Genomic DNA, 25,393 nt, shown 5'->3' with positions numbered 1-25,393 from the left:
AGGCCCATCCCAATCTTTTTGTAATCTTTGTAATGGGAAATCATAACTCAAGGTTTTATAATGCACTAACAGGTGTCCCTGCTACAAGCATGTTATAATGCAGTAATATAGTGGAAACCTTTCCCTAGCTAGTTTGTAACATGGTGCTTACCGCAGCCTGTAGCCTACCGCACAGTGACGTTGCTGCAGCCTGTAGCCTACCGCACAGTGACGTCGCTGCAGCCTGTAGCCTACCGCACAGTGACGTCGCTGCAGCCTGTAGCCTACCGCACAGTGACGTCGCTGCAGCCTGTAGCCTACCGCACAGTGACGTCGCTGCAGCCTGTAGCCTACCGCACAGTGACGTCGCTGCAGCCTGTAGCCTACTGGCCAGTGACGTCGCTGCAGCCTGTAGCCTACTGGTCAGTGACGTTGCTGCAGCCTGTAGCCTACCGCACAGTGACGTCGCTGCAGCCTGTAGCCTACCGCACAGTGACGTCGCTGCAGCCTGTAGCCTACCGCACAGTGACGTCGCTGCAGCCTGTAGCCTACCGCACAGTGACGTCGCTGCAGCCTGTAGCCTACCGCACAGTGACGTCGCTGCAGCCTGTAGCCTACCGCACAGTGACGTCGCTGCAGCCTGTAGCCTACCGCACAGTGACGTCGCTGCAGCCTGTAGCCTACCGCACAGTGACGTCGCTGCAGCCTGTAGCCTACTGGCCAGTGACGTCGCTGCAGCCTGTAGCCTACCGCACAGTGACGTCGCTGCAGCCTGTAGCCTACCGCACAGTGACGTCGCTGCAGCCTGTAGCCTACCGCACAGTGACGTCGCTGCAGCCTGTAGCCTACCGCACAGTGACGTCGCTGCAGCCTGTAGCCTACCGCACAGTGACGTCGCTGCAGCCTGTAGCCTACTGGCCAGTGACGTCGCTGCAGCCTGTAGCCTACCGCACAGTGACGTCGCTGCAGCCTGTAGCCTACCGCACAGTGACGTCGCTGCAGCCTGTAGCCTACCGCACAGTGACGTCGCTGCAGCCTGTAGCCTACCGCACAGTGACGTCGCTGCAGCCTGTAGCCTACTGGCCAGTGACGTCGCTGCAGCCTGTAGCCTACTGGCCAGTGACGTCGCTGCAGCCTGTAGCCTACTGGCCAGTGACGTCGCTGCAGCCTGTAGCCTACTGGCCAGTGACGTCGCTGCAGCCTGTAGCCTACCGCACAGTGACGTCGCTGCAGCCTGTAGCCTACCGCCCAGTGACGTCGCTGCAGCCTGTAGCCTACCGCCCAGTGACGTCGCTGCAGCCTGTAGCCTACCGCCCAGTGACGTCACTGCACCCTGTAGCCTACCGCCCAGTGACGTCACTGCAGCCTGTAGCCTACCGCCCAGTGGCGTCACTGCAGCCTGTAGCCTACCACACGGTGACGTCACTGCAGCCCGTAGCCTACCGCCCGGTGGCGTCACTGCAGCCTGTAGCCTACCGCCCGGTGGCGTCACTGCAGCCTGTAGCCTACCGCACGGTGACGTCACTGCAGCCCGTAGCCTATCACAATTCATAGTTCTGCTAAATCCAATCAAGTTTTAAATCCTCTCCATTACCGCTGCAACCCACTTCTAGTGACAAAATTGTGCTAGAAGCACCTTAGCCTATAAACACACTGGCATTCAATCCGTTTGATATGCATTTTTATTTGTGTTTTTAGCTAGATTTTTAAAGATGACTGTAGAGTTTCAAATGTATTGACATGCCTCCAACACTTGAAAGCGAAACAAGTGGTATTCCAAAAAACAATTCTGTAACACAAGTAAAAAAGCACATAGGTATGGACTCTGTTGCTTCGATGATTTATAGAATTACATGCATTTTATATGCTGTCAAAATGCATATAAAACGCTTAATTCAAACGCCAGTGGGTATTCTAAAGCATTTTGTATTATAGTGACGGTAAGGAACCCATCACACAGTTATATGCGAAAATAGAATTATTGCATAAAGGATAACAGAAATTCCATATGATAAATATTTAACTCTTAGTGAGTTGGGGAATTATTCTTGGCTCCTCAAGGGTTAATGAATAGTTTTCATACTGCGGAGCAATCACACAGGATGGCATCCAGTTTCTACAGAAGCTTACAATCTAACCTTGCTGTTCTTATTTCTGTGTCCACAGCAGATTAAATGAAGCAGACTGCTCTGACAGGGGGCGGGAGGCGCGCCGGGAGAGCGAACGCTCTGTGTTTGTGGAGGTTTTAACGGGATGTGAACTTTTGCTTTTCAGTCTCGAAAAGGGAGCGACCCAGACAAAGATAAGAAAGGTCTAGAGAGCAGAGCAGACAGCATCGGCAGCGGGCGAGCAATACCAATTAAACAGGTAAGCTTCCTCTCTGCCTCCGCCTCCCTCCGCCAGGCTCCAGTGTGTAATTAGAGGAGCCCACGCTCGGGGTCTCGTCTCCGAGCCCCCCGCTCTCTGCACCGCGTTTGATGCCCCCCTTCCTGAATGTGGAAGAGTTGCTCACTTGACATCAATTAGGCACGAATCCTGCGCACATTAAAATGGGATCATTAGGATAAAGAGGTGGTGTGAGAGGGGGAGGGGATCTGCCATGTGACAACAGGCCCTAATGAAGTGAGCTGTTCAGGGGGAGGCAGCCAGGCCCAGGCAGCTTCAAAGTGACGCCTTTGTGCAGAATGCTTTGATTGGGCCTCTCTCCGTTTGTCTATGGGGAGATTGGGAGCCCCCCTCTGGTAAGCACGCACGGGCTTGATTTGGCTGGTAATCTGAGCCCCCCTCTGACGGCCGATGGGCAATTAGCCACACTGAACATGTCAGCTGCAAGACCCTGTTTGTAATTTGCTAATGAAGTACTTGTACCTTTTGATTAGGTTCAGTTTCATTTAGGCCTCCATTACCCGAGTGAGCGTTTACAGCCCTAATTAATCCTTTCTGGTGACGCGCAAGGAAAAGGGGGATGAGGTAGAGTCAGCAGGAGCTGGGGTTTGGAAATGTTAGCCCACAAGAGGCCGTTAATAGCCTAACGAGGAGGAAATGCTTTGGTGTGGACCCAGAGAGAGTGTCAGAGCTTTATAACGAGGCAGAGACCAGATATACAACTTGTGATTCTTGCCTGAGCAGACATCGGGGAGCCTTCAAGGGCTCTACAGGAGTTTGGGTTTTTGTTGTATAGGTTTATGCTGCCGTATAGATGGGCATGGAGTATGACAGTACGTAACTTTTAGAAGCTAATAAACTGATAATGAAACATCGTCCTCCACTGTCAGTTTTTGGGCGTTAATTTATCAGTGAGATTTCTGTTACAAAAGTAAAATTTAGACAATCTCTTCTTGCTTCAGGCAGCTCACATGCACCAGCTTCTTTCCACTGTAGCCTGTGTTACAGCAGCATGTTAGTGTAGATACCGGCAGTCTCGCCCCAAGAGATGGTGCACACAGACTATTCTGCAAAGGCTCTTGGGAGCTGGCCCATTTTAAGGGCTGCAGCATAGGTGCAAGATTTTTTGTTTGTTTGTTTTATTGTGCTGCTAAGAGAAGGGAATTGATTGGTATATATAAATGGACAGTGGTGATGTGGAAAACATTAGACAGTACCGCTGTTATCTTTATTTATATGTAATTAATAAACTAGTCAAAATATATGGAATTCACTGTATTGTAAAATGCTTGTGTGCATTCAGGTTCTGTTCATTCCATCTTTTGTGCATCGGTGCAGCAATATTAGTCACATCTTGGCATTAGTTTTTGTTTTTTTTATTTGTGTTTAGAAATTCAGACATGTTGAATGTTTATTACATTTTGTGAAAAACAATAGACTTTATAATATATGTTTCAGCTCATTATTTATGTATTTGCATTTTTTTTCTTTGTAGTTGATTGCATAATTTGTTGTCCATATCTAAACTATTGCACAACGTATATGTATTCTTGTGCGCCCCACTTCTCTCCAGTACTGCACTTTACTTGGCTGCAGAGAGCCGCACATACAGAACGCCTGATTGCAGTGGGAGGCAGTGGCTCCTCTGGTGCCATTTGCATAAATCTTGTTAAGTCAGAGGCGGTTAATGAGGTACAAATGAGGCAGGGAAGGTGACATGCAGATCCGTGCTGGCAGATGGGAGGTGGCTCTAGAGGTATCGGCTGCCCGGGTCTGTGCTCCCCCCTCGCCCCTCCATCAGCCCTGTGATGCTGTACAGTACTGGCAGACACACTGTTACTATTGGACTGGGCCACAGAGCTTGCAGTTCATACATATGTGACACTTTGTGGGTGGTGATTTTTCACGTTATCACTGCATTGCAGATCTACTACAAAAACTGTCTGGAAACACCAATGTCCTTTCCAAAATTAATTTTGGGTGGGTGTTGCTGTATTTCTCCTGATAGGGAGAGCAGTGATTGTTGCCTGTCTGCAGTGGAGGCTGATTATAATGCCGTAGTAGTCCGCGCCCTGTAATTTGCTGGGTTTACTGGTATTATTGCACATTCCCAAGGGTGTCTGAAATATATTATGGTAGGAAAAATTTATTCTAAACTATGGCTAGAAAGTTGCCTTTCGTTGATGTCAGGTAGCGTCCTTATGTCTGGAAAACTGCTGATAATATTGCTAGAGAATTATGATTGTTATTTCACTTTCCGACACCTCCAGTTTAAAGCAGTGAGACAGGACTTTACAAAGACTTCCACTCCGCGGCCGCTGTCACCAGAGATAGATCAGATCTCTGGACAGAAGTTTGTGCGTTTCCTTTCAGTGCCTCGCGCCAGAGCCTCTGGGACAAATCTTTATTAAATGGGGCCCATAAACAGTTTCCCATTAGGAGTGGAATTGTATCACTTTGCCGCATATAATTTGGTCACCCAGCGTTGGTTGAGTCACAGAGACTCATTACGAGTCCTTGTGGATGGGACTGAAAGCTGCTAACGATTGTACCAGTATAATTAAATCTTTCCAAGCACTCGGCAGCAGTGTCAACGAACTGTGAAGAAAATAATGTTATATAGCCAATCAAAAAGAGATACTTGTAAACTCATTTGAAGCGTCAGTGTGTGTTAGAGCCCTCTCTCTGGATGATGCTTATTGCTTGAGAAATTAAAGATACAGTTTTGTGCTAAGAGGCAATCCGGAAATTACATCCTGAATTAGTTGTTAATTGATTTGGTAATTCCCTGGGGTATGCACACACTCTCTCACTTCATTTTTTCCCTTTTTGTTGCTTTTCGTTAAGTGTCTGTTCTCCCAGCTCCACAATCATGTTTACCAATTAGATGTAATGATAGGAACAATGTGGGTATGTGAGCTGGATGCAATGTGTGTGTTTATGTGTGTGCGCGTGAGCTTGATGTAGTGTGTGTGTTTGTCTAAACTTTACTACCTGTGTGTATTGCATCCAGTTGTGTGTGCATGAGGCACCGGGTGTGTGGGGCTGCACAGACAAATATATTTGTGTGTTATTTTTGTGATGTTTGCTTAAAGAATGTTGGGTTTGCGTTCATTATGTATGTAGGGTGCAAGAGGGATTAAAGGGACATTGACCTGATTTTTTTCATCTCATTGTATTTGTCTAATATCGAAGACAATTTAACATTTCAATTTTCCTTTTGAATTTGTAAATATTAAGAGATGAATGTGTGTATATATATATATATATATATATATATATATATATATATATATATATATATATATATATAAAATGTGGCAGGACTTTACTTTGCTTCTATAGAGGTGTTACTAAGCATGCTGGTAGAACCTACCATTCACTAGACTGACATTGTTTGTGTCTATGTCCCATTGTGCCCGCTATCTTCAATTTTGGTCTGATAATCCCCTTCACAGAGAAATAACATCAATCAATCTCTAGCATATGTATGCCCCTATACGGGATATAATTAAAGAGGTTGTGCACCCAAAACAATTTACAACATGCGATAAGTGGGGAGCATTTATGTAAAACGCGTTGCAGCTGCTATCTAAAGCTGGGTACAGAGGTATCTGTAGAGATTTTACCAACGACTAAAAGTCATGTGTACACACCTACACGAGTTACTTACAGATCTGTGTGGTCTTTATCTGTTATAACCATCTGCTGAAAAGATCTTGACTCTGTAAACACCATAGAGATCTGCCTACGCTTATGATAAAACTTGATTGTGGGAGCATACACACTATAACGCGATATCTGACCTAACAGTCGTTTACTGTGTGATTGGCACGATAATTGGGTGTGTACCAATCTTAATTCCGTCTCCTAGCTGGGTGGGCTTAGTGTGGAGGAGAACCTGCATAACAGCCCAACAGATTGCACATATCCTGCAGGGTATCTGTGAGCAGAATATAGTGTCATGGTAGTGATTGAACTTTGTGTGTGCACTGTAATGTAAGAATCATCGTTGGGTCTCAGTCTTTCATAACTCAAGGCTTAACTTGATGGCCTTAATTGTATTGCCCTCTGAGCTGACTTTGACTGCACGACCAAGTTAACCCAATGGATTCAATGTGAAAGCAGCCTGCAGATGAAGGGTTGTTTTCACATTATTGGTGCCCGTGCCTGTTCCTTTACATACTCTGTTACTTACTGGACAGTCTAGCTTGCCAAATGTGTGCATATTTGTTAATTTCTGTGCATGTCCTTACTGCACAGGATTGTGCTGTATTTGTAGTATTTACATAGCTTCGTTAGTGACGGCTTGATGGCAGTCATATTTTTATAGGTACAGATCTATGCCCACACGTCTCTCATTATTCTCACTTCTTCTAGCTAATTAGCTGTCTCGATCGGTGTATCTTGTATGCCACAGACACCCACGTGCTGTTCCCATTCCCCCCAGCTGAAGGGTGTATGTAAGGATGTAGGTATCGGAGAAGCTTCTATAACCGCCACAAAATAACATACATTAATGAAGACATGAGGAATGTCATGGTGACACGAAAAAGGTCATTACCAAGTGTAATAAAGAGGCATTTCAGTAACATGTGAGTAGGAGGATAGAGGTAAGCATCAACAGCTTATTACCAATGTCAGTAGGACAAGATAAATTGTGTGTAAATGTTACAGATAATGGCAGAAATATGGATAATATGGTCATTGTAAAGAGACCTTGCCACGTGGTATTGATGAGGTGAGTTGCTGAATATGGTGGTATTCATAAGGTTTATTTTCAAATACTGTCGGTGTACACAGGCATTGGTGGTACTGATGAGGTGTGTTACTGGGTACTGTGGGTGTATACAGGACTAGGTGGTATTGATGAGGTGTGTTACTGGGTACTGTGGGTGTATACAGGACTAGGTGGTATTGATGAGGTGTTACTGGGTACTGTGGGTGTATACAGGACTAGGTGGTATTGATGAGGTGTGTTACTGGGTACTGTGGGTGTATACAGGACTAGGTGGTATTGATGAGGGGTGTTACTGGGTACTGTGGGTGTATACAGGACTAGGTGGTATTGATGAGGGGTGTTACTGGGTACTGTGGGTGTATACAGGACTAGGTGGTATTGATGAGGTGTGTTACTGGGTACTGTGGGTGTATACAGGACTAGGTGGTATTGATGAGGGGTGTTACTGGGTACTGTGGGTGTATACAGGACTAGGTGGTATTGATGAGGTGTGTTACTGGGTACTGTGTGTGTGTATACATTCCTTGGTGGTATTGATGAGGTGTTACTGGGTACTGTGGGTGTATACAGGACTAGGTGGTATTGATGAGGTGTGTTACTGGGTACTGTGGGTGTATACAGGACTAGGTGGTATTGATGAGGGGTGTTGCTGGGTACTGTGGGTGTATACAGGACTAGGTGGTATTGATGAGGTGTTACTGGGTACTGTGGGTGTATACAGGACTAGATGGTATTGATGAGGTGTTACTGGGTACTGTGGGTGTATACAGGACTAGGTGGTATTGATGAGGTGTGTTACTGGGTACTGTGTGTGTATACATTCCTTGGTGGTATTGATGAGGTGTGTTACTGAATATTGTGGGTGTATACAGGACTAGGTGGTATTGATGAGGTGTTACTGGGTACTGTGGGTGTATACAGGACTAGGTGGTATTGATGAGGTGTGTTACTGAATATTGCGGGTGTATACAGGACTAGGTGGTATTGATGAGGTGTATTACTGAATATTGTGGGTGTATACAGGACTAGGTGGTATTGATGAGGTGTGTTACTGGGTACTGTGAGTGTATACAGGACTAGGTGGTATTGATGAGGTGTTACTGGGTACTGTGGGTGTATACAGGACTAGGTGGTATTGATGAGGGGTGTTACTGGGTACTGTGGGTGTATACAGGACTAGGTGGTATTAATGAGGGGTGTTGCTGGATATTATGTGTGTATAAAGGCCTTGGTGGTATTAATAAGGAAGGAGAAGCTGGACATGAGCTGCTGTTCATTTGCACTTTGCTGGTCGGTCCCCCACCATATTTATTATAGGCGCTGCTGACAGGCACATTGTGCTTAATACGTTCATTTAGATTTATAAGCATTGTTTACAGAACCTGTGTGGCTGCTGAAGCTCTAACAACATCTGTTCCCTGGTACTAATTAAGTGCTAATTACGAATGAGCCTTGTGTGTTTGTCATTGTAACGGGCTGGTTCTTCTAGTGGGGAATGTGAATAAATTGATTTGTAGGGCAAAGGTCTCGCAAGGACCATGGGAAGTCTGTGTACAGTGTCACTGGAGGAGATATCCGAAGAGCCTGTCTAAAATACCACTACTCATATCTACTAACCTCTGTGTATATCTAACTTATTTTCTACTTTTTTTGTACTATTCCATTTTTTCTTCTTGATTCCATGAACGCAAAGTTACTGATGTTCAAAATGCAGGAAGTAAAATAAATCCACCTACATATTCTATGGTAAGCTACCAGTATAATGTGTACGGACGGATGTACAATGCTTATTGCATTTCAGGCGCTGGTATTTTCACATTACCATCCTGTATATGAGACCAGAATTGGAAGCGACAGCTGTATATTTTTAGATTATATTTGTTTGCCTCAATAAAAAATACAGTGCAATGGAAGGCTCTTAATCTGATGTTCTCCGCACTGCAACACGCTGTATTGCAGTACAGGTTTGGCTGCGTCTACATTCCTAACTGTGTTTTGACTAATTACATTGGCACTAATTAACGTGTCCCATGGGAGACAGGTTGTGTTCTTGAGATCCATCAAAATGCTGCATATCAAGGATTTCTTTGTTGAAACATTAATGGCTTAGACACTCTTGTCACATGAAGTCTCTGCTTGATGTGTAAAGTGCCTATACATGCTCCAATTCTTGCTGGCCAATTAGGTTGTTTTAGGCCTAGTTAGCCGCAAATCGCAGTGTGTTTGAAATCAAAAGTTTGTCAATCAACACTTGATCAGAATTGTCAAATGTCAGTCAGAACTGATGGAAAATCCCATTGGCTGATGGCTGTGGTGTCACTTTGTGTGCGGTTATTGATGTCCATAGCTGTCAGATGTTTCCAGTTTAGCCGAACGTGGGTATTTTAGGTTCATTTGGTTAAAATTGAGGGCTAGGAGGGCAGCATTTGTCTTTCTCGCCCCAGGCGCTAGAATTCGAAGTTACGGCTCTGGTGTGGCCAGTTTGGATATGGCTCTGGTGTCGAGCATCAGTATATGGCCGAATATTGGCAGTCTTATCCTTTATCACTACATTATGATGCACCAGGTCTGAAGTTATTTTTTTTGTTTAGTTCCCAGACTCCATATTCCACACCTGTATAGTCCTGAATATCCACTCATGTGTTGATTAGTCTACATAAATGGTTTCATAGAACATTTCTATGTAGAAGGGAAATGAATTATTAGTGGCAGTCAAATTGCTGTAATATTAATCCCTTTGCTGCCTGGAGGCTTGCAATACTTTGTGATCTGAGTTTATCGCATTAGTTTTCCTCTAAAATTGCCCCTTGAGCTCTTGACAAGTGATTACTACAACTGTGTCCTGGCCCTTTCCATGTCGCAGGAGGTGCTGATGTATTCGTATTAAGAATGATTACACACTTTTATTATTCACATGCAAGGTTATATTCACATTTCGTTATTGTATGTGTATTTGGAGCACGAGCCTTGCCAGATTAACCCCTGTAGTCCCAAGGCTCCCTTTATTTCTACCTCTCACTATGCCCTTTCTGGAACCTGGGCTACCAGTAATTACCGCCACGTCTCTCCATGCCCTGCAGGTAATAGTGCCCGCCACACAGCTTCTCTATAAATCATTCTGATATCTTGCCGTGGGTGGTACCCGGCCAGCATTTGAATAATTCAGGAATTTGGAGGACAGGCCTATTGTATAAAGCAGATCATGAGCCATGTTACACCTATGTTTGCACATTGTCGTCATATATTTTGCCAGCCTATTCATATATTCCCATTTTTCAATGCATACAACTTTCCTTACTATAAACTGATACTTTTCAGTGCATTGTTCGATTACCTACCACAATATATTAGAAAATCAGTTTCTTCCACATATGGCTTAGACAATAGGGACGTATAAGTTTAGAGTATATTCTGGGCAGCACGGTGGCTAAGTGGTTAGCACTTCTGCCTCACAGCACTGGGGTCATGAGTTCAATTCCTGACCATGGCCTTATCTGTGTGTAGTTTGTATGTTCTCCCCGTGTTTGCATGGGTTTCCTCCGGATGCTCCGGTTTCCTCCCACACTCCAAAAACATACTGATAGGTTAATTAGCTGCTATAAAAAAAAAAAAGTTAAAAAAAATTGACCTTAGTCTCTCACTCTCTCTGTGTGTATGTTAGGGAATTTAGACTGTAAGCTCCAATGGGGCAGAGACTGATGTGAATGAGTTCTCTGTACAGCGCTGCGGAATCAGTGGCGCTATATAAATAAATGGTGATGATGATGATAGAGCAGAGGTAAGGAACTTGTAGCTATTGGGGAGCCACCTTTTGACTAAGCCTGTTCTAGTAGAAGAACATACATACAGGGTTGGCAATAAAAAAGTTAAATGCAACTGTAGTTTAAATTAAACAGGGCACACAAAGCTTGGCAGCCATTTTATTCCTCCCTAGAGAATGAGATGAGAAGCACTGCCGCAGGATGACATAGCGAGGTTGGAGGTGGAGAGCTCAGGGGCGTAAATGTAATCATGCAAATAGAGCAGAGTACCTCACCTGTAAAGACCATTCCTCCCAGTAATGACTGATTACCGGTAATAATGGCTATTATTATGTCAAGCACAGGCCCACAGTTGCTGAAGGAGTGTGAGTAAGAGCCACACAAATCTGTCTCCGCAAAATCTACAGTGAATAAATCACTTTGTTTCCCACTTCTAAGGCCAGCACATCACTTATTTCACAAGAAAGGGCTACAGCATCTTCTCGGTTGTAGTCTTGTATATCATTATGGCACTCAAAAGGTTAAATCGCCAACAAACCTTCCTTCCTTCCCATCTTTTCCCAAGAATTGCATGTCAAATCGGTGTGTTCTTGGGGCTCTTGAGAGGTAACCTACCTCGTGCAGAGCTGCAGGTGTCCGTTCTCCTCCTCTTCGTAACCACACATTGCAGCCGCCTCCTTCCTCCCTGTGTTATTTACACTGTAATTCATTTGTTTTACTCTGCAATTGGCAGCTGACAGGCTGTAATTTCACGGCTTGTAATAAAAAGGTGTCTCATAATCTGCTTCATTTAGCAGCGGAGCCTCTAATGAAATTAACTGCAGCCCTAATTATTCCTGTGAATACTAACGACTCCCTGCGAGAAGGACACTGGAGTCCCGTCTGGCGCATCGCTTGCGAAAAAACCGAGGTCAGACTTTTGGGGACAAGTTCATTTCTCCAAACCCACTTGTCAGGCTTCCTATAAAGTAATTATTGAGTATCACTTACATTGTTTATCATATGTATTCTGCTGCTTGAATGATTAACTACTCTTCCGACAATAAATTGCACACACTGGAGGGCGCCATGGAATTATGTTTGAATTCCCCAAGTTAAGACCATGGTGCGTGTCTCTACCAAACTTGTCACGTACACCCATTATATGGCCTCTCTTCCTCCCTTGCTAGTGTAGAACGAGCCCTGTGCGAGCCATATCTGCCATGTCACTGGTAATACACAGGCTCTGAGCCCTCTACTGTATGGAAGCAGAAACTTATCAGCAAGTCAGGCTTTATCCCTTAATGAATAGAGAGTGCTGAAGTAAGCGCTAGGTAATTGAGTTTATAATTAATTACCCAGAACCCTCATCAGATAACACGCTTGTAGAGAAGAATTTTTTTTTATCGCAATCTCTGGCGTTCTGTGTCCCCGGGGCCTACCCTTCCCTGTCCTTGTCCTGGCTGCTGTATGCACTTATCTCTGGCCGAGTCTGGCCACTGGCCCTCCCTGTGTCCCCTGGGTGATGATGGATGAGCTGTAGGAGTGAACTGGTCTGTGATGCGCCGATTCTTGGCAGCGATAGTCACCCTAGCACTATCCCCTTGTGTCACTCATGTAGCAGCCTGATGTTTTCCTGACATCTCCCAACAAAGACCTGGGAAGTTTAGAGTCCATCAGCCCTACACTTCCCAGAATCAGTATACCCCCATCACAAAGGCCACCCATGGTCCCATCTCCTGCTTCATTCCCATCAACAATACAGCTGCAAATGAGCGGTATTCAGAGCATGTCTGCCCAGGGTCTTATCACTCACAGACTGAGGAGTGAATCCTGTGCTTTGATTGATCCCTCTGTGATTAGGGGGAAGTTTATCTCTGAAGACTCTGCTCCCTCCCTTCACTTCATCCACACATTCTTCTGCACTTTGCTCTGCTCGCTAATCTTCTCTCTACAAATTGTTTTTTTCATTATCTATCTTGCCCTCTCTCTGTCTCGCCTTTATTTTCTTGTATCTTTCTCTGATCCGCTTCTGACAGTACCTTGTCACCCGTCTCGGTCTGTACACAGTCTGTCTTCTCACCATTCTCTCGCACAGGCAAAAGGGTCGAGCACAAGTCAGTCTGTTCATCGCTGATCCTGTCCTTCTGGGGATTGGACACAAAGTGCCACCTGTCCATTAGCGCACTATCTAAGCTACTGTCTCTCTCTCTTATCTTCTGTGTGGTAGAAAATGTTCTGTACAGGAGATCCATACTATGGTTACAAGAGTTTGTGGAAATCTGATTTAAAGCATAGATATTACAAAATCCTTTTCAGTATGTTCATTGCTTGTTTTTTTTTTTTTTAGTTTGGTCTGTATGTTGTGGATACACTCACACATGACATGTCACTCACCATGAAAGATATTGAGCGGCAATGGTTTTTGAAGTGGGTGTACTGGGAGTGAATAAAAACTGAGCCTCTTTTTTTTTTTTATCCTTGGACAGCCTTTTAGAAGCCTTCTTTAAAGTGTACCCTTAGCCTACACTAGTGGAGACAGTTGGTGTCTGGGCTGAACCAATACTATAGTCTAGTCTAAGTCAGGAGGAATTTTTAAAGCAAAAAATACATATTTGTGCATATGTATGTGTGTGTATTTATTTTATATGTATATATATATATCTGTGTGTGTGTATATGTGTATATATATATATATATATATCTATATATCTATACACTATATATATATATATATCTATACACTATATATATATATATATATATATATATATATATATATATATATATATATATCTCTATACACTATATATATTTATATATATATATAAATATATATATATATATTGTGTTTATAGAGATAGATTGCCCACTTCCCCTGCTTAGAATATTTATCTTTCTCGTCTGTGTTTACATTTAGTCATATTTTTCTTTTATTGTGGTTATTTCTACTTATTTTAAGTTAGCATAAGAATTTTAAGTTGGTAGAAGAATCATTTCATTGGTAGCCTTGATAGTAATACATTGTAAAGTTTAGATATTGGACAGCTGTGGATGCCGGAGAGCTCAGTATTAGTCTGAGAGGTTACTTAGGTCAGTTAGGGATTTTTAACTCTTTGGGAGCGTGAGTAGAGTGTGTGCTTCATCCAGTGTCATAAAGATTGGTGTTCTTCCTGCACATGCTGCCCTCAGAGATACAATATGTCTGTCATTGTGCAATGTGACGTTCTAGGCCTGCAGGGGGAGGAGAGGGCGGGGGAGGGCTGAGGAAGGTGGCAGGGCAGAGTATCATTATCAGACGTAATTGATAAATAATATCCCTCATAAATACTGCCAGTCCTTCAATTAGTTTTCTGTAAAGTTCGAGATGGGGAAGTGATGGCCTGTCAAAGTGACAATGGATGACAAAAATTAATAAATTGCCTTCTAAATAGTGCGGACACTTAAAGAAAAATTGGGCAGCCAATTTAGCCCAGCGGGAGGTGGGGGGCCGGGGGCTTTTTTCTCGTTTTTATTTTGTGCTCTTGTCGGGCCTCTAATGTTGTCTAGGCTTTATTAATGATAACGGAGGCTCCGCTCCCGCTTATGTTGCTACGGGCAACTTTGTTCATTAAAATTAAAGCCAGCGTTTAATCCCATTAGCTGCTCTCTGGGTAGCTCCTGTCGCTGACAGTATACAGAGGGGGGTTGTAGATTCGGCTCTGCCCTGTGGACGATCGGGTCGACAGAAATGGTTATTTACTTTTTTCCCCCCTACTCTCCTTTTAACAAGAAACAATTACATCATATTTTTAGACCCCCCCCCCCCCCTCCACCCTTCCTCAAATTTCTGAAAAATATATAATAGCTTCTTTTTCTTTTTAATGGAAAGCGTTAATAACCCCTTATGTCTTTTTGGTAACTGATTTTAATTAGTGTGGGGAATTGATAAGCAAGAGTTAGTGCTAGCAATGATCCCCTGGTATTACTGCACTGTCTGTAAATAAATCGTATCATACGCTCTCAAGTGGAATCGCTGAAGGTAAAAAGGCTCATTAGAAGAATGTTGGCGTTTTGTGTTTATTTGCTCACGTTAATTGCTGCCCAACAGTTATCGGTGCAGAAATAAGTGCGCAGAATGTGCAAGGCCAGAAAATATGAAACAAATTGGGGTTGGCACTCTTCGCGGCATTAAATGTTGAATATGAAATCCAGGTTAGATTAGAGAAGACGTGAAAAATCACAGGGCGCTCTCTAAACTGTCTGTACGACACCTCGAGACGGTGCACAGAGCCCCTCCACTTAGTTATAAATGTGTCTGTCCTTGTTTTCCATTTGTATTTGCTAATAACAATGTGAGATAATGTGCGCTCCGTGGAGATACAGAGAAAGATGAATGACAGTATCAGACTCATTGTGTCAGGGCGAGAGGGGGGCTGAGAGATGCAGAGGATGCAGCCACCTCTATGGTGAGGATGTTTCTGCTAAGAAACCCCAGTTGGTCAGAGATCTACAGAGCAAATAGTACACAGGGCATTATAACATCATTTATGTGATTCAGGTCTATTCTCCCCAGTGATTGAGGTTGGTACCAGTAGTCGAACTTAGTATTGCAGTAAGTTTCTCCTGCCTTGGCAGCTAAGTAGTTAACCAGCAGGAGAGTGGTTCCTGTTATAGATTGCATGCCGCAGCCTCCCGAGCTGCGTGGTATCAATCTGAGCTCCAGTATAATGTTCATGTTCTAGGCGCCGGAGCTGTCATGTGTAAGGAGCTGTGAAGATGTATATTTTGAAGAGCGAAAAAAGAGCAGACCCTGCTTTTTTATCCTGCCACCCTTTAATTGTTGACTAAAATCTAATAACTGTTGTGCTAAATGAGCCATTAAATGTCCTTCTCGTAAAACATTGTGTATCAAATGATTTTAATGTTAGAAGCATAATGTCACTTTCATCTTCATGACAAGAGGCAGATAGCTGGGAATGAGGAGACAGAGAATTAATGATGAGGCAAGCAGGAGCTGTGCTGGTATCCTACACAGAGCCACAACAGGGATACAGGGCTACATTCAGGACCTTGGACAAAGCACTCAGCCATGTCCCGCTAGAATTTACTTCTCCAGTGACTTGGGGTTGAAGATAGTGGAGAGTGTTTTTTTATTTATGGACGGGCATTAGAAGAATACCCCAGTGATCATTTATATATATATATATATATATATATATATATATATATATATATATATATATATATATATATATATATATTGTATTAGCCAGACGCCTTCATCTGGGATGCCGTATTCTTCCTGTAATCAAATGGATGGCGATTATGTACCACTAAATCATGTTTGGCATTGATCACATTTGCCACCTTAGTATCTTTATGAACTTACATCCATATAAATTAGCTGGAGACTGCTGTAACAGAACAGTATGTTGTTTGGGGTACACCTGCTGTCAGTACTAGAGTCTTTGTAACACAATCTGCATAATGTGAATATAGTGATAGGAGTACGAATAGCAGCCAGATCTTTGAAATTAACGGACGTTGTTTGGCAATGTCGGGCAACAGGAACAGACATAGCCCTGACTTGTGCCACTGCTAGTGCCACACACAATGACACAAACGCAGTTGTTATGCAGGGGCTTGCTGCAGCAAGCCTGCAAGTCTCAAGCTGGGAGAAAATAGTTCTTTTAATTGTTGGCCTTGGGAGAGATAAGGAGGGGACAGCGGGGGGTGCAGGTGATGGAGCATCTTACTAATGGACCCCAGGTTGGAGAGATTGAAACCTTGGGGAGGTCATTACCACCCACCCGTGTCCACAGTGTCACCTTCTTCTGGGCCTTTAACTGGTTTTATATTATAGGATCTTTCTGAGGATAAAGTAGGAAACATGACATGAGCTCACAAACTTGCTTTCCCTGAAGGGGTTGGGTTGGGTTCTCACAATAATGCAATATATAAATAAATGTTTGGGACAATTACTTCCATATTGAAAGTCTATTAGTAACTGAATTGTAGAACTGATTTAATTCACTTGTATTATGCTGTACAGAGTTATTGCTTACAGGAGCTAAAATTGCAGCTGAGATTTTATCATTTAGGCCCCACCTTCATTTTAATTTGCAAATTAGAGTTTTTATTTGGCAGATTCTTTTATGAATTTGGTAGAACCTCAAAATATGGATTTGGTTCATCCCTGCTTGGGACACAAGATAATGTTTTTTATAGATGAGACAATGGGGAGGTTAGACCAACCAACTAGATTTCTTTCTAAATCTAGCATGCTTAATAATTACTGATCTTTTTTAAGACCCCTCCAAACTGTACCTGCATTAAGACCTCTTCTCTGTCACACTGCATAGTAAAACAATGCTCTTTCCTTGGTGTCAGTTGGTACAGGAAGGTATAACACAGGCAGCAGGAAGATACGTGAATCAATTAAAAAAGATTGTATGTTACACCTCTGCCTGTTCTCCTTTCCTTTTTTCTATCTTCGTTGTTTCACATCACCTTTCCTTTCTCTGTGTTCCTGTTGGAATGTATCTTTCATTATTAAAATGTGTATTGTATGTATGTGGAGAGGGGGGGTGCAGGCGCAGGGCAGTGAGAGTCTCCTGTCTCCATCTCCCCTCTCTTTATTATTGTAAATTACTGCTGAGCTCTGGAGAGGTGAGCGGTTTAGCCAATTAGTGGCATTCGAGTTGGATTTGCTTGTCATTAGCTGTGCTCCTGTGCAGGGCTCTTTGAAGCTGGTTCCTGTGTGATGTCCTCGCAGCGGTGAGATGTTGGTAATGACAGAGGGGTCGTTGGGGTGACGTGACCCCGCCACCAACATCCTTTTATTGTTTTTGTGTTTTGTTTTTTTATTCCCCAGGTTTAGCAAATAGGGCACCGACAATAACAAGTTTCCTGCGAGCACCCGGCATGGGCTTGTGGGAGCCACTGACGGCTCTATTAAAGTGTAATGTTCAGCACCCCCCTCCTACACAGTGACAGAAATATTACCAGCAGAAGGTGATGGGGGTGTTATTGGAGCACTCTGATTAACCAACATCAGAACCAGGGGTCCATATAGCGGCTTTGTTTTCTGTAGATTTTCTGTTAACCCTTTTATTGCTTGCAGCACCGTAGACTTCTATCTTGTCCATTTGTCATTTATTTTGTATCCTCTTTGTGCAGACCACCCACTGACTCCACTTTTTGTTCTGCTCTCGCTGCGGTTTTAGAAAGAAGTGTAGATTATTGGGGTGATTATAGGGAAACCTGTGTATATGCTTGTTTTCCACAGGTTCTATTGATGATTTCAGAACTGAACTTGTCCAATGAAGTATATAAATGTGTCCGTGTTCTTCTCTTCTTTGTCTACAAGTTGGTTACATTTCTGTAACAATATTGTAGTGGTCTGTATTTAATTCCTCTGTCACTCTGCGCTGTACTTGTTATAATGTACTGCTGTCAGGTAATGAGGATTGACATGTTGGATGTAAGAAGTTTTTAGTCTCTGTCATATGAGCAGAGCCTCCCTGCCCCAGGTCAGTCTGAGCCCCAGCAGCCTCTCCCTCTGCATGCAGAACCAGATCAATAAATCTTTGCTGGTAAATAATTGCTATTGAGCTGTGTTTCCATGCAGGAGTGTGTGCGCTCTGTTGTGACAGCCTTTGGGGGGGGGGGGGGGCTTCTATATCAATTCCTTCACTTCACATTGTGGATCAGATGTAGGGGTAGTTTTTACACCTTGCGCTGTACGTCTGACCTGGCGCTTTGGTCTGTCACCGGCAATACACTTGTCATTGGGCTCTATACTTATGGGTGACATGTGTCTGAAGTTTGGGTTCAGTTTTTACCTCCTAAACCTAATCAAAGATTTCAGTCATCAACTAATTTGCTTTGTTTCCATTTTTTGTTTGTTGCTTTGCATCACTGTTCAATGTAAGAGAGAACAGATTTGCATGTTTGTGCTTCTTTTAAAACCAGATTTATGCTTTATATCTGTAACACTGTAACGCCAAACATACATTGTAAGTATTCTATAAGTTCAACAGGAGATCTGTAGGGGCTCAAGTGCTTTATAATGTGCCCACTGCTGTAAATTATAATAATGTTAGTAGGCATAGAGGACTTTTGTGGCAATATAACAACATAAAGCAGTAGGTGGACTTTCTCCGATTTTACAGTAAGGATTATTTTTATTATAATTTGTTTTAATACAAAATACTGAAGTGGTGATAACATTAAGCACTGTTAATAAGTATATAAGCTGTTGGTCAACACCCCTCTTTATAACCTGTCCTTTTTATGTAGCAAAGATATTGGTGTCTTTAACGTATCAACGGTTACCTAACGTCAGGACCGTGTTGCTAATCTGACGGCAGCCGCTGCAGTTGACAGGCTCACTCTGTCCTGTCTGATTTAGTAGATCAAAATTAAAATCGTTCTATTCTGGTGTATTGAAGCAGATTGAGTCCCACTGCTGTGCAGACTGTCTGCCTCTCCGCTGCAATCCGCTTAGCTGCGTGGTCCAACTTCCGGTATTGTCAGGGAAACTTAACTCCTATTTACTAAATGGGGGAGGCTGTATATACCGAGAGGCGCTTGTCTAAAAGTGGACAACTCTTGTAATATCACATGTCTATTATTTCCTCCAAATGTGCAGCTGGAAATATTTATTTCCTTTTAAGTTATTCTTTACTATGTAATAATAAAGTAATATCACATATGTCACATTAGATCATAAATAAAGGAGGTTGCATATTTCTGTATGTGCTTAACTATGTGCCAGTTGTCTATTGTTTCCTACATGTTAAATGCCATCTATGTAATAAATGGGCAGTATACTAAAATTATTTATTTCGAAAAAAAACAGTGTTTCCTTTCAATTTAACTCTCATTCCGCCATTTCATTTCATGGTAATTTATCCACTGGATGGTGCTGTTTGCTTTCTATTGATAGTATTTCAAGTTAGTGCCGCAGAGCTGACTATAAGGTACTTTCCACTTCTATTAATAGGCACAAATATGCAGGATTCCTTTCCATACATGTGCAAAGGTTTTCTTGAAACTGAAAATTTGTTCATCAATCTGTATAAAGGATCTGCAGCTTTACAAATAAAACCTGAGTAATATGTAGAAACTTGTCTCTAATAGTAACTGTGCCGTTCAGAACCTATTTTTCGAAGTGATTCAATTTGCTAGTATGATAATCTGTTCTCTTACCTATTTCTTTTCTTGTGATTTTGGTGATTTTTGATTTCTTTTCTTCCTTTTGTAGGGAATGCTACTGAAACGAAGTGGAAAGTCATTAAATAAAGAATGGAAGAAAAAATATGTCACCCTGTCTGACAATGGAGTGCTTACCTATCACCCCAGTTTACACGTGAGTGCTGTCCCGGTGCTCCCTCTGTACATGACCTGCTGGCCCCCTGTGTCCGTGCCGGTGCGGTCCTGCTGGCCCCCTGTGTCCGTGCCGTTGCGGTCCTGCTGGCCCCCTGTGTCTGTGCCGGAGCGGTCCTGCTGGCCCCCTGTGTCCGTGCCGGTGCGGTCCTGCTGGCCCCCTGTGTCCGTGCCGGTGCGGTCCTGCTGGCCCCCTGTGTCCGCGCCGGTGCGGTCCTGCTGGCCCCCTGTGTCCGTGCCGGTGCGGTCCTGCTGGCCCCCTGTGTCCGTGCCGGTGCGGTCCTGCTGGTCCCCTGTGTCCGTGCCGGAGCGGTCCTGCTGGCCCCCTGTGTCCTTGCCGGTGCGGTCCTGCTGGCCCCCCGTGTCCGTGCCGGTGCGGTCCTGTGTTCGATTTTTACTTGAGCAGTCTAAAAGTATACATTATAACATTCCTGTACATAAATCTGTTTTTATTCACGTAAATCATTACATATTCATACTTGATATTTTACAAATTTATGTATGCTTAAAATGATTTATAAGTGATTGTTATAGATCTCACCTTATTTGTGAACATTTGGCCCTCTGACAATCTTTACACCAAGAGAACATTTTATGTGATAGACGTCTGGGTATCTATGTTACAGGGGGAATTTTGCATGTATTTACTCCAAGCACATTAGATGAACACTCTTCATGTTGTGTTATTACTGTCAATGTAGCCCAGTACTTTCAGCGGGAGTGTGTCCGCTATGAGGGACGGTTAGATGTGGGCAGGTTAGAGTGTTAATGTTGGAAGTGTGAGATGAGAGAATTCCTGAGTGTCTTTGGTGTAATGTTTGTACAATAGTCTGTATGAGTTTTTACGTGTTTAAGCGTTCATTTGTGTTAGGTCAGGGATTCGTGCTGGTTGACTGTAATAGGAGGATTCAGAGGTGACGTTCAACCAAGCTGCCCCCTCCTCAGGTGAACAACTCCACGAGCTCTTCATTACATCCTTGTCAAAACTGAAAAATTCTCTAATCAACAGCAATCTGTCCGCAGCCCCCCGGACCGCTGGCAGTGTCCCCCCTCTCTATCTGCTCGCTGGCGCTCACGTCTCCAGGCTGCTGATTACATTAGGCTAAGCTGCAGAGGAAATGAACCGTGTCTTATTTAGGTGCAAGTAGCTCCCACGTAGCTGGGGCCTGGGGCACTTTTAGAGCATTTTATAGCATTAAAATTAGTGTTGCTTCCCTCTGTGCTGCTGCATGTAATGCCTTAAACTCAATAAGCAAAAGGCGAGCGAGCCCCCACTCCCTCTCCCCGCTCCACCAAGAGGTTATGCTGTTTTTTTATTTCTATTTTTTTTTTTTTCCTCCCAGATGAGTCTTATGTCTGGAAACCTTGGTCAGGGAATGGCAATTCTACCAACCCTGTTATACAGTACGGAGCAGTTTACATTCTGTACCTATAGTTTATAATATTAATTCAACACTGTATATATCAGAAAATGTAGCACTATGTGGAAATATATCCTGATCATGACATATAGAAACCGTTCTGGAAGCAACGGGCACTGTCTGCATTCAAAAGAGCTTTTCAGTGATCCAACACGTCAGAAGATGTAGCTGACAGTTAAATGAATTAATGCATATGATTTGCCATTTATGTGCCATACTGTGCTGATACTATGGGCAATTGGCCTGATTCCCTTTTAGTCAGCTGTTGGCCCATTATTCTTCCCGAAAATATTATTTTTGTAGTACAAGAACAGTGTTGTTTAATTTGTGCAGTGTTTTCTTTGCTCAACTCCTATACAGAGCTGTGGCAATCCAGTTCCTCATTGCAAATACTTCAGAGAGCTGTAGACCATGACCCCAAGTTTGTAGGGACGCCGCAGACTGCAGGATGTTATTGTCTTGTGTGTCTGTTTTCCTACTGTCGACATTAGCTAATTGTTGCCGCTTTTAGAAGCTGCCTTGAGGGCCTGATCAAATCTCTCTACTACCCCTCCTTACCCTGAAACTAAGTTTCTTCTTCCCTCCCAGTCCCAGAACAGAGCCCCGTGAGACGACAGTCACAGGGTGCAAGGCGGCAGCCAGACCCCGCGGAGACCCGACTCTCCCTGCAAACATCCCCCCTCCCACTGCGCAATGTGCGTCTCTCTATCTCACCACATCTCATTTGCATCTGGGACATCAATTAGCATGTTTGTTGAGGCTAATTGAATGAAACTCAATCATAGCCCTTAATTGCTTGCCTATGTAAAAAGAAATCACATTAATGCAGCTAATTAAGTGTATGGCAATAAGATGCAACATAATTAGGGAAAGCGATTTTAACTCTTTTCTTGCTGCATGGGCTGGTAAAGCATTATTGTAGAATGTGCACCACTGTCTCAGTGTAGCACTATAGAACATTCTGCTGGCAGCAAGAGGGTTAAGGAGAATAATATAAATGCAGGATAAGAAGGCGAACCACTTTCTTATGGGCTCATGCCTATCATTGAATCTAGTATCTCAAGGATGAACCCAATTTTCAAAAGACAATTCCCCTCAGAAGCATTCACGCAAACAATAGTTTCTTAGACTTATGTAGTGCTTAAGTTCATGTAAAAATGCACGCAGCTGATAATACAAATGTTCTGTATAGACTGAAGTGTAAGTGTGGACATCACATGATTACATATTATTTTATTTTTCTCACACATCCTTCGCAAATTAATTCAACTGCACATCAACAACTGTCTGCAGCTTAAGTGTGATCCTCTTACAGATTAGAAAGATCGCTCACCTTGTGAGATTTGTGCCTTTATGTTTAAATCACATCATTATACAGTGAATGTACATTGTGAACTCCCGTCAATGCTGGAGGTCTAGAAAGCAGTGTGATATGCAGGACTGGGGCCAGCTCCTCTCTGGCTGATAATCTCTCCACTCGTGTGGGTTTATTTGTTTCCAATGTTAAGAGATTAGCGATGGAGTGAGCAGAACATGCTAATAGCTTCGCAATTACGGCTTTTTCAGGTTTTAGAGGGGCAGGATAGGGACTTTGGGAGGGAGGGGGGTCCCTGGAGTAGACCCCAGAGACTTGTTAAATGTTCTTAATCTCACAAGTGTCTGAGCTGCCTCCTCCTCGAGCCTTGTTAAGTGGCCATGTACCTTGATCTTGTGTTGTTTGCCTCTGATCAGTGATTTTGGATTGCCGGTGGCTGGGGGAGAAATCTGCATTTCTCAACCAGGACACATAGCTTGTTACTGGTATTTACACAGAGAAATGAGGCCATCCTAGAATAAGTAGCAGATCACACCCTTTGATAGTCCTTTGATAAACCGTATATATGTTGGTTCAGGGGATCACAGATTTCTATTTATCAGTGTATTATGAAAAGGGTTATGTTAGGTTTTTGGACCTCTCTTTTTGCCCATTCTGACTTTACATAACTCTATTATTAGAGTATTGCTGATATTCTTCCATTATATTTATCCGGTGCGTGTCTCCTTGTTATCTGTGTTTATCCATAAATAGAAAACACTTATGTAATCTTGCAAAATACATTCTCTGTAGACTTTCACTTCCGAGCTTCTTTTGAGATGAGCACAAATCCAGATAGTGGTGATTTTCTCTGTGCCTTGTAGTACACTCTGCTTACTCTCAACTACGTAGTGTAGACTTCGAGCACTTTTATGCCTTTGATATGCGTATATTTGAAAAGTTTTAAGAGGATATTGGGACTGAATATATATATGTGAAAGGTGGGATTATGGAGTAAGCTTATCTCTATGCTCATCAGATTTCCCTTCTGAATTCCTACAGAGACACAGTAAGATCCTTCCTGGGTTGATAACCATAGCTAACACTCCGCAAGATAAAACATATAGACAGCCCAGGTGCATTGACCTGTGCCACACGCCTCAGTGGATCGCTATGGTGACCTTCCGTACACTGGACGGACAGGCTCTGGTTTTGGTCCATCCGGGGTTTACATGACTACTGGACAGTGCAGAGTCCTCATGGTGACCAGTAACTCACTATTTTTAGGACTATCCAGGCATGTTCACTTCACAATGCAGAGTGTCATGGATGGTTCTGACAATCAAGTTATAGATCTAGAAACTTTTTTGTATATATCTGTGCGTTACAAGATGCTACCTATATTCTACTGTTAAAGAAATGTGTGCGTTATGTAAGCGTATACAAAAACTGATTTCTCCTAAATTAGTGTGCTCTGTATATAAATACCCTGACTCCGAGTCAGGCCGCAATATGCTCTATAATCGCTTCAGTCTCCTGCTTTACAAGTGACACCTTAGAGAAATTATAGAGCAGAGTCAAGCCCAATTGGAGCATATACGGTTCTCTTTGTATGTTGTCTACTGGGGGAAAAGAATCATAGACAAATTCATAGTGATAGATGCTCTTTAATGGTCCTACAAATAGTGGCCACACACGTCCAAATTCTGTAGCATCATTGTAAAACTATATGTTCTTTAGCAGATATTGCCATACACAGAGTTTTCAAACTTTGAAACCTCTGATTGTTTTCAGCTTGTTCATTCAGAAACCGTAGTCGGTACTAATCCTCCATGGTTTTATTCTAAAGGCACATTAAGAGTTATACAGTTGTTTTTAAGAATAGAATGATTTGCAAATACATTGCTTAATACAATTGTTCAGTGATGTCTCCCAAAGTACAGTACCTTTTATGTATGCTGTGTAAAGCTAGGTACACACTACAGAATTTTCCACCAACTTTTTATGGCGATCGATTTTACATGCGATCGATGTTCCGATCGCTCGGCCCATGGACTGCATACACACTAGCCTTGTTTAGGACGATAAAGGGAAGAGCGAACGTCCCTTTAGCGACTTTTTACAGCCATGTTGTCGTGAGCAATGACTGTAATTTCGTACTCACTGTTGTGGATTGGTCGGAAGTTTATACACACTACACAGCGGAAACGAGATTGGAACGAAAATATTAAACGGTGCGACCAACCAAATGAGGCGACAATCGTCCACTTGGGCAGACTTTCGACCATCGTGTCACTACACACACTGACCCGACTTTTGAACGAGCGGTCGTATGTCGGCTGATTTAGCCGATTATTGGACGAAAACCGTGTAGTGTGTACCCAGCTTTACCTACCTTGGTATAATTTGGTATAAATTTGCTGTACGTTTCATCTGGAACTGTTGACAACTACTTATTACC

General features: G+C 43.2%; 1 protein-coding gene across 5 annotated transcripts in view; it reads left to right on the top strand.

Moving 5' to 3' along the window:
* The window catches only part of AGAP1 (ArfGAP with GTPase domain, ankyrin repeat and PH domain 1), a 280,099-nt gene that overhangs the window by 193,029 nt on the left and 61,677 nt on the right, over positions 1 to 25,393 (top strand). For all 5 annotated transcript variants that reach the window (XM_075180403.1, XM_075180402.1, XM_075180404.1 and 2 more), the window contains 2 exons: positions 2,254 to 2,346; positions 20,096 to 20,200. In XM_075180403.1, the coding sequence (XP_075036504.1) occupies positions 2,254 to 2,346; positions 20,096 to 20,200 (198 nt within the window). The remainder of the gene's footprint in view (positions 1 to 2,253; positions 2,347 to 20,095; positions 20,201 to 25,393) is intronic.

The sequence above is a fragment of the Mixophyes fleayi genome, chromosome 7 (assembly GCF_038048845.1).
Source record: "Mixophyes fleayi isolate aMixFle1 chromosome 7, aMixFle1.hap1, whole genome shotgun sequence".
Lineage (NCBI taxonomy): Eukaryota > Metazoa > Chordata > Amphibia > Anura > Limnodynastidae > Mixophyes > Mixophyes fleayi.
The sequence above is the reverse complement of the archived record's forward strand: the minus strand, read 5'-3'. Positions and strand labels throughout refer to the sequence as shown.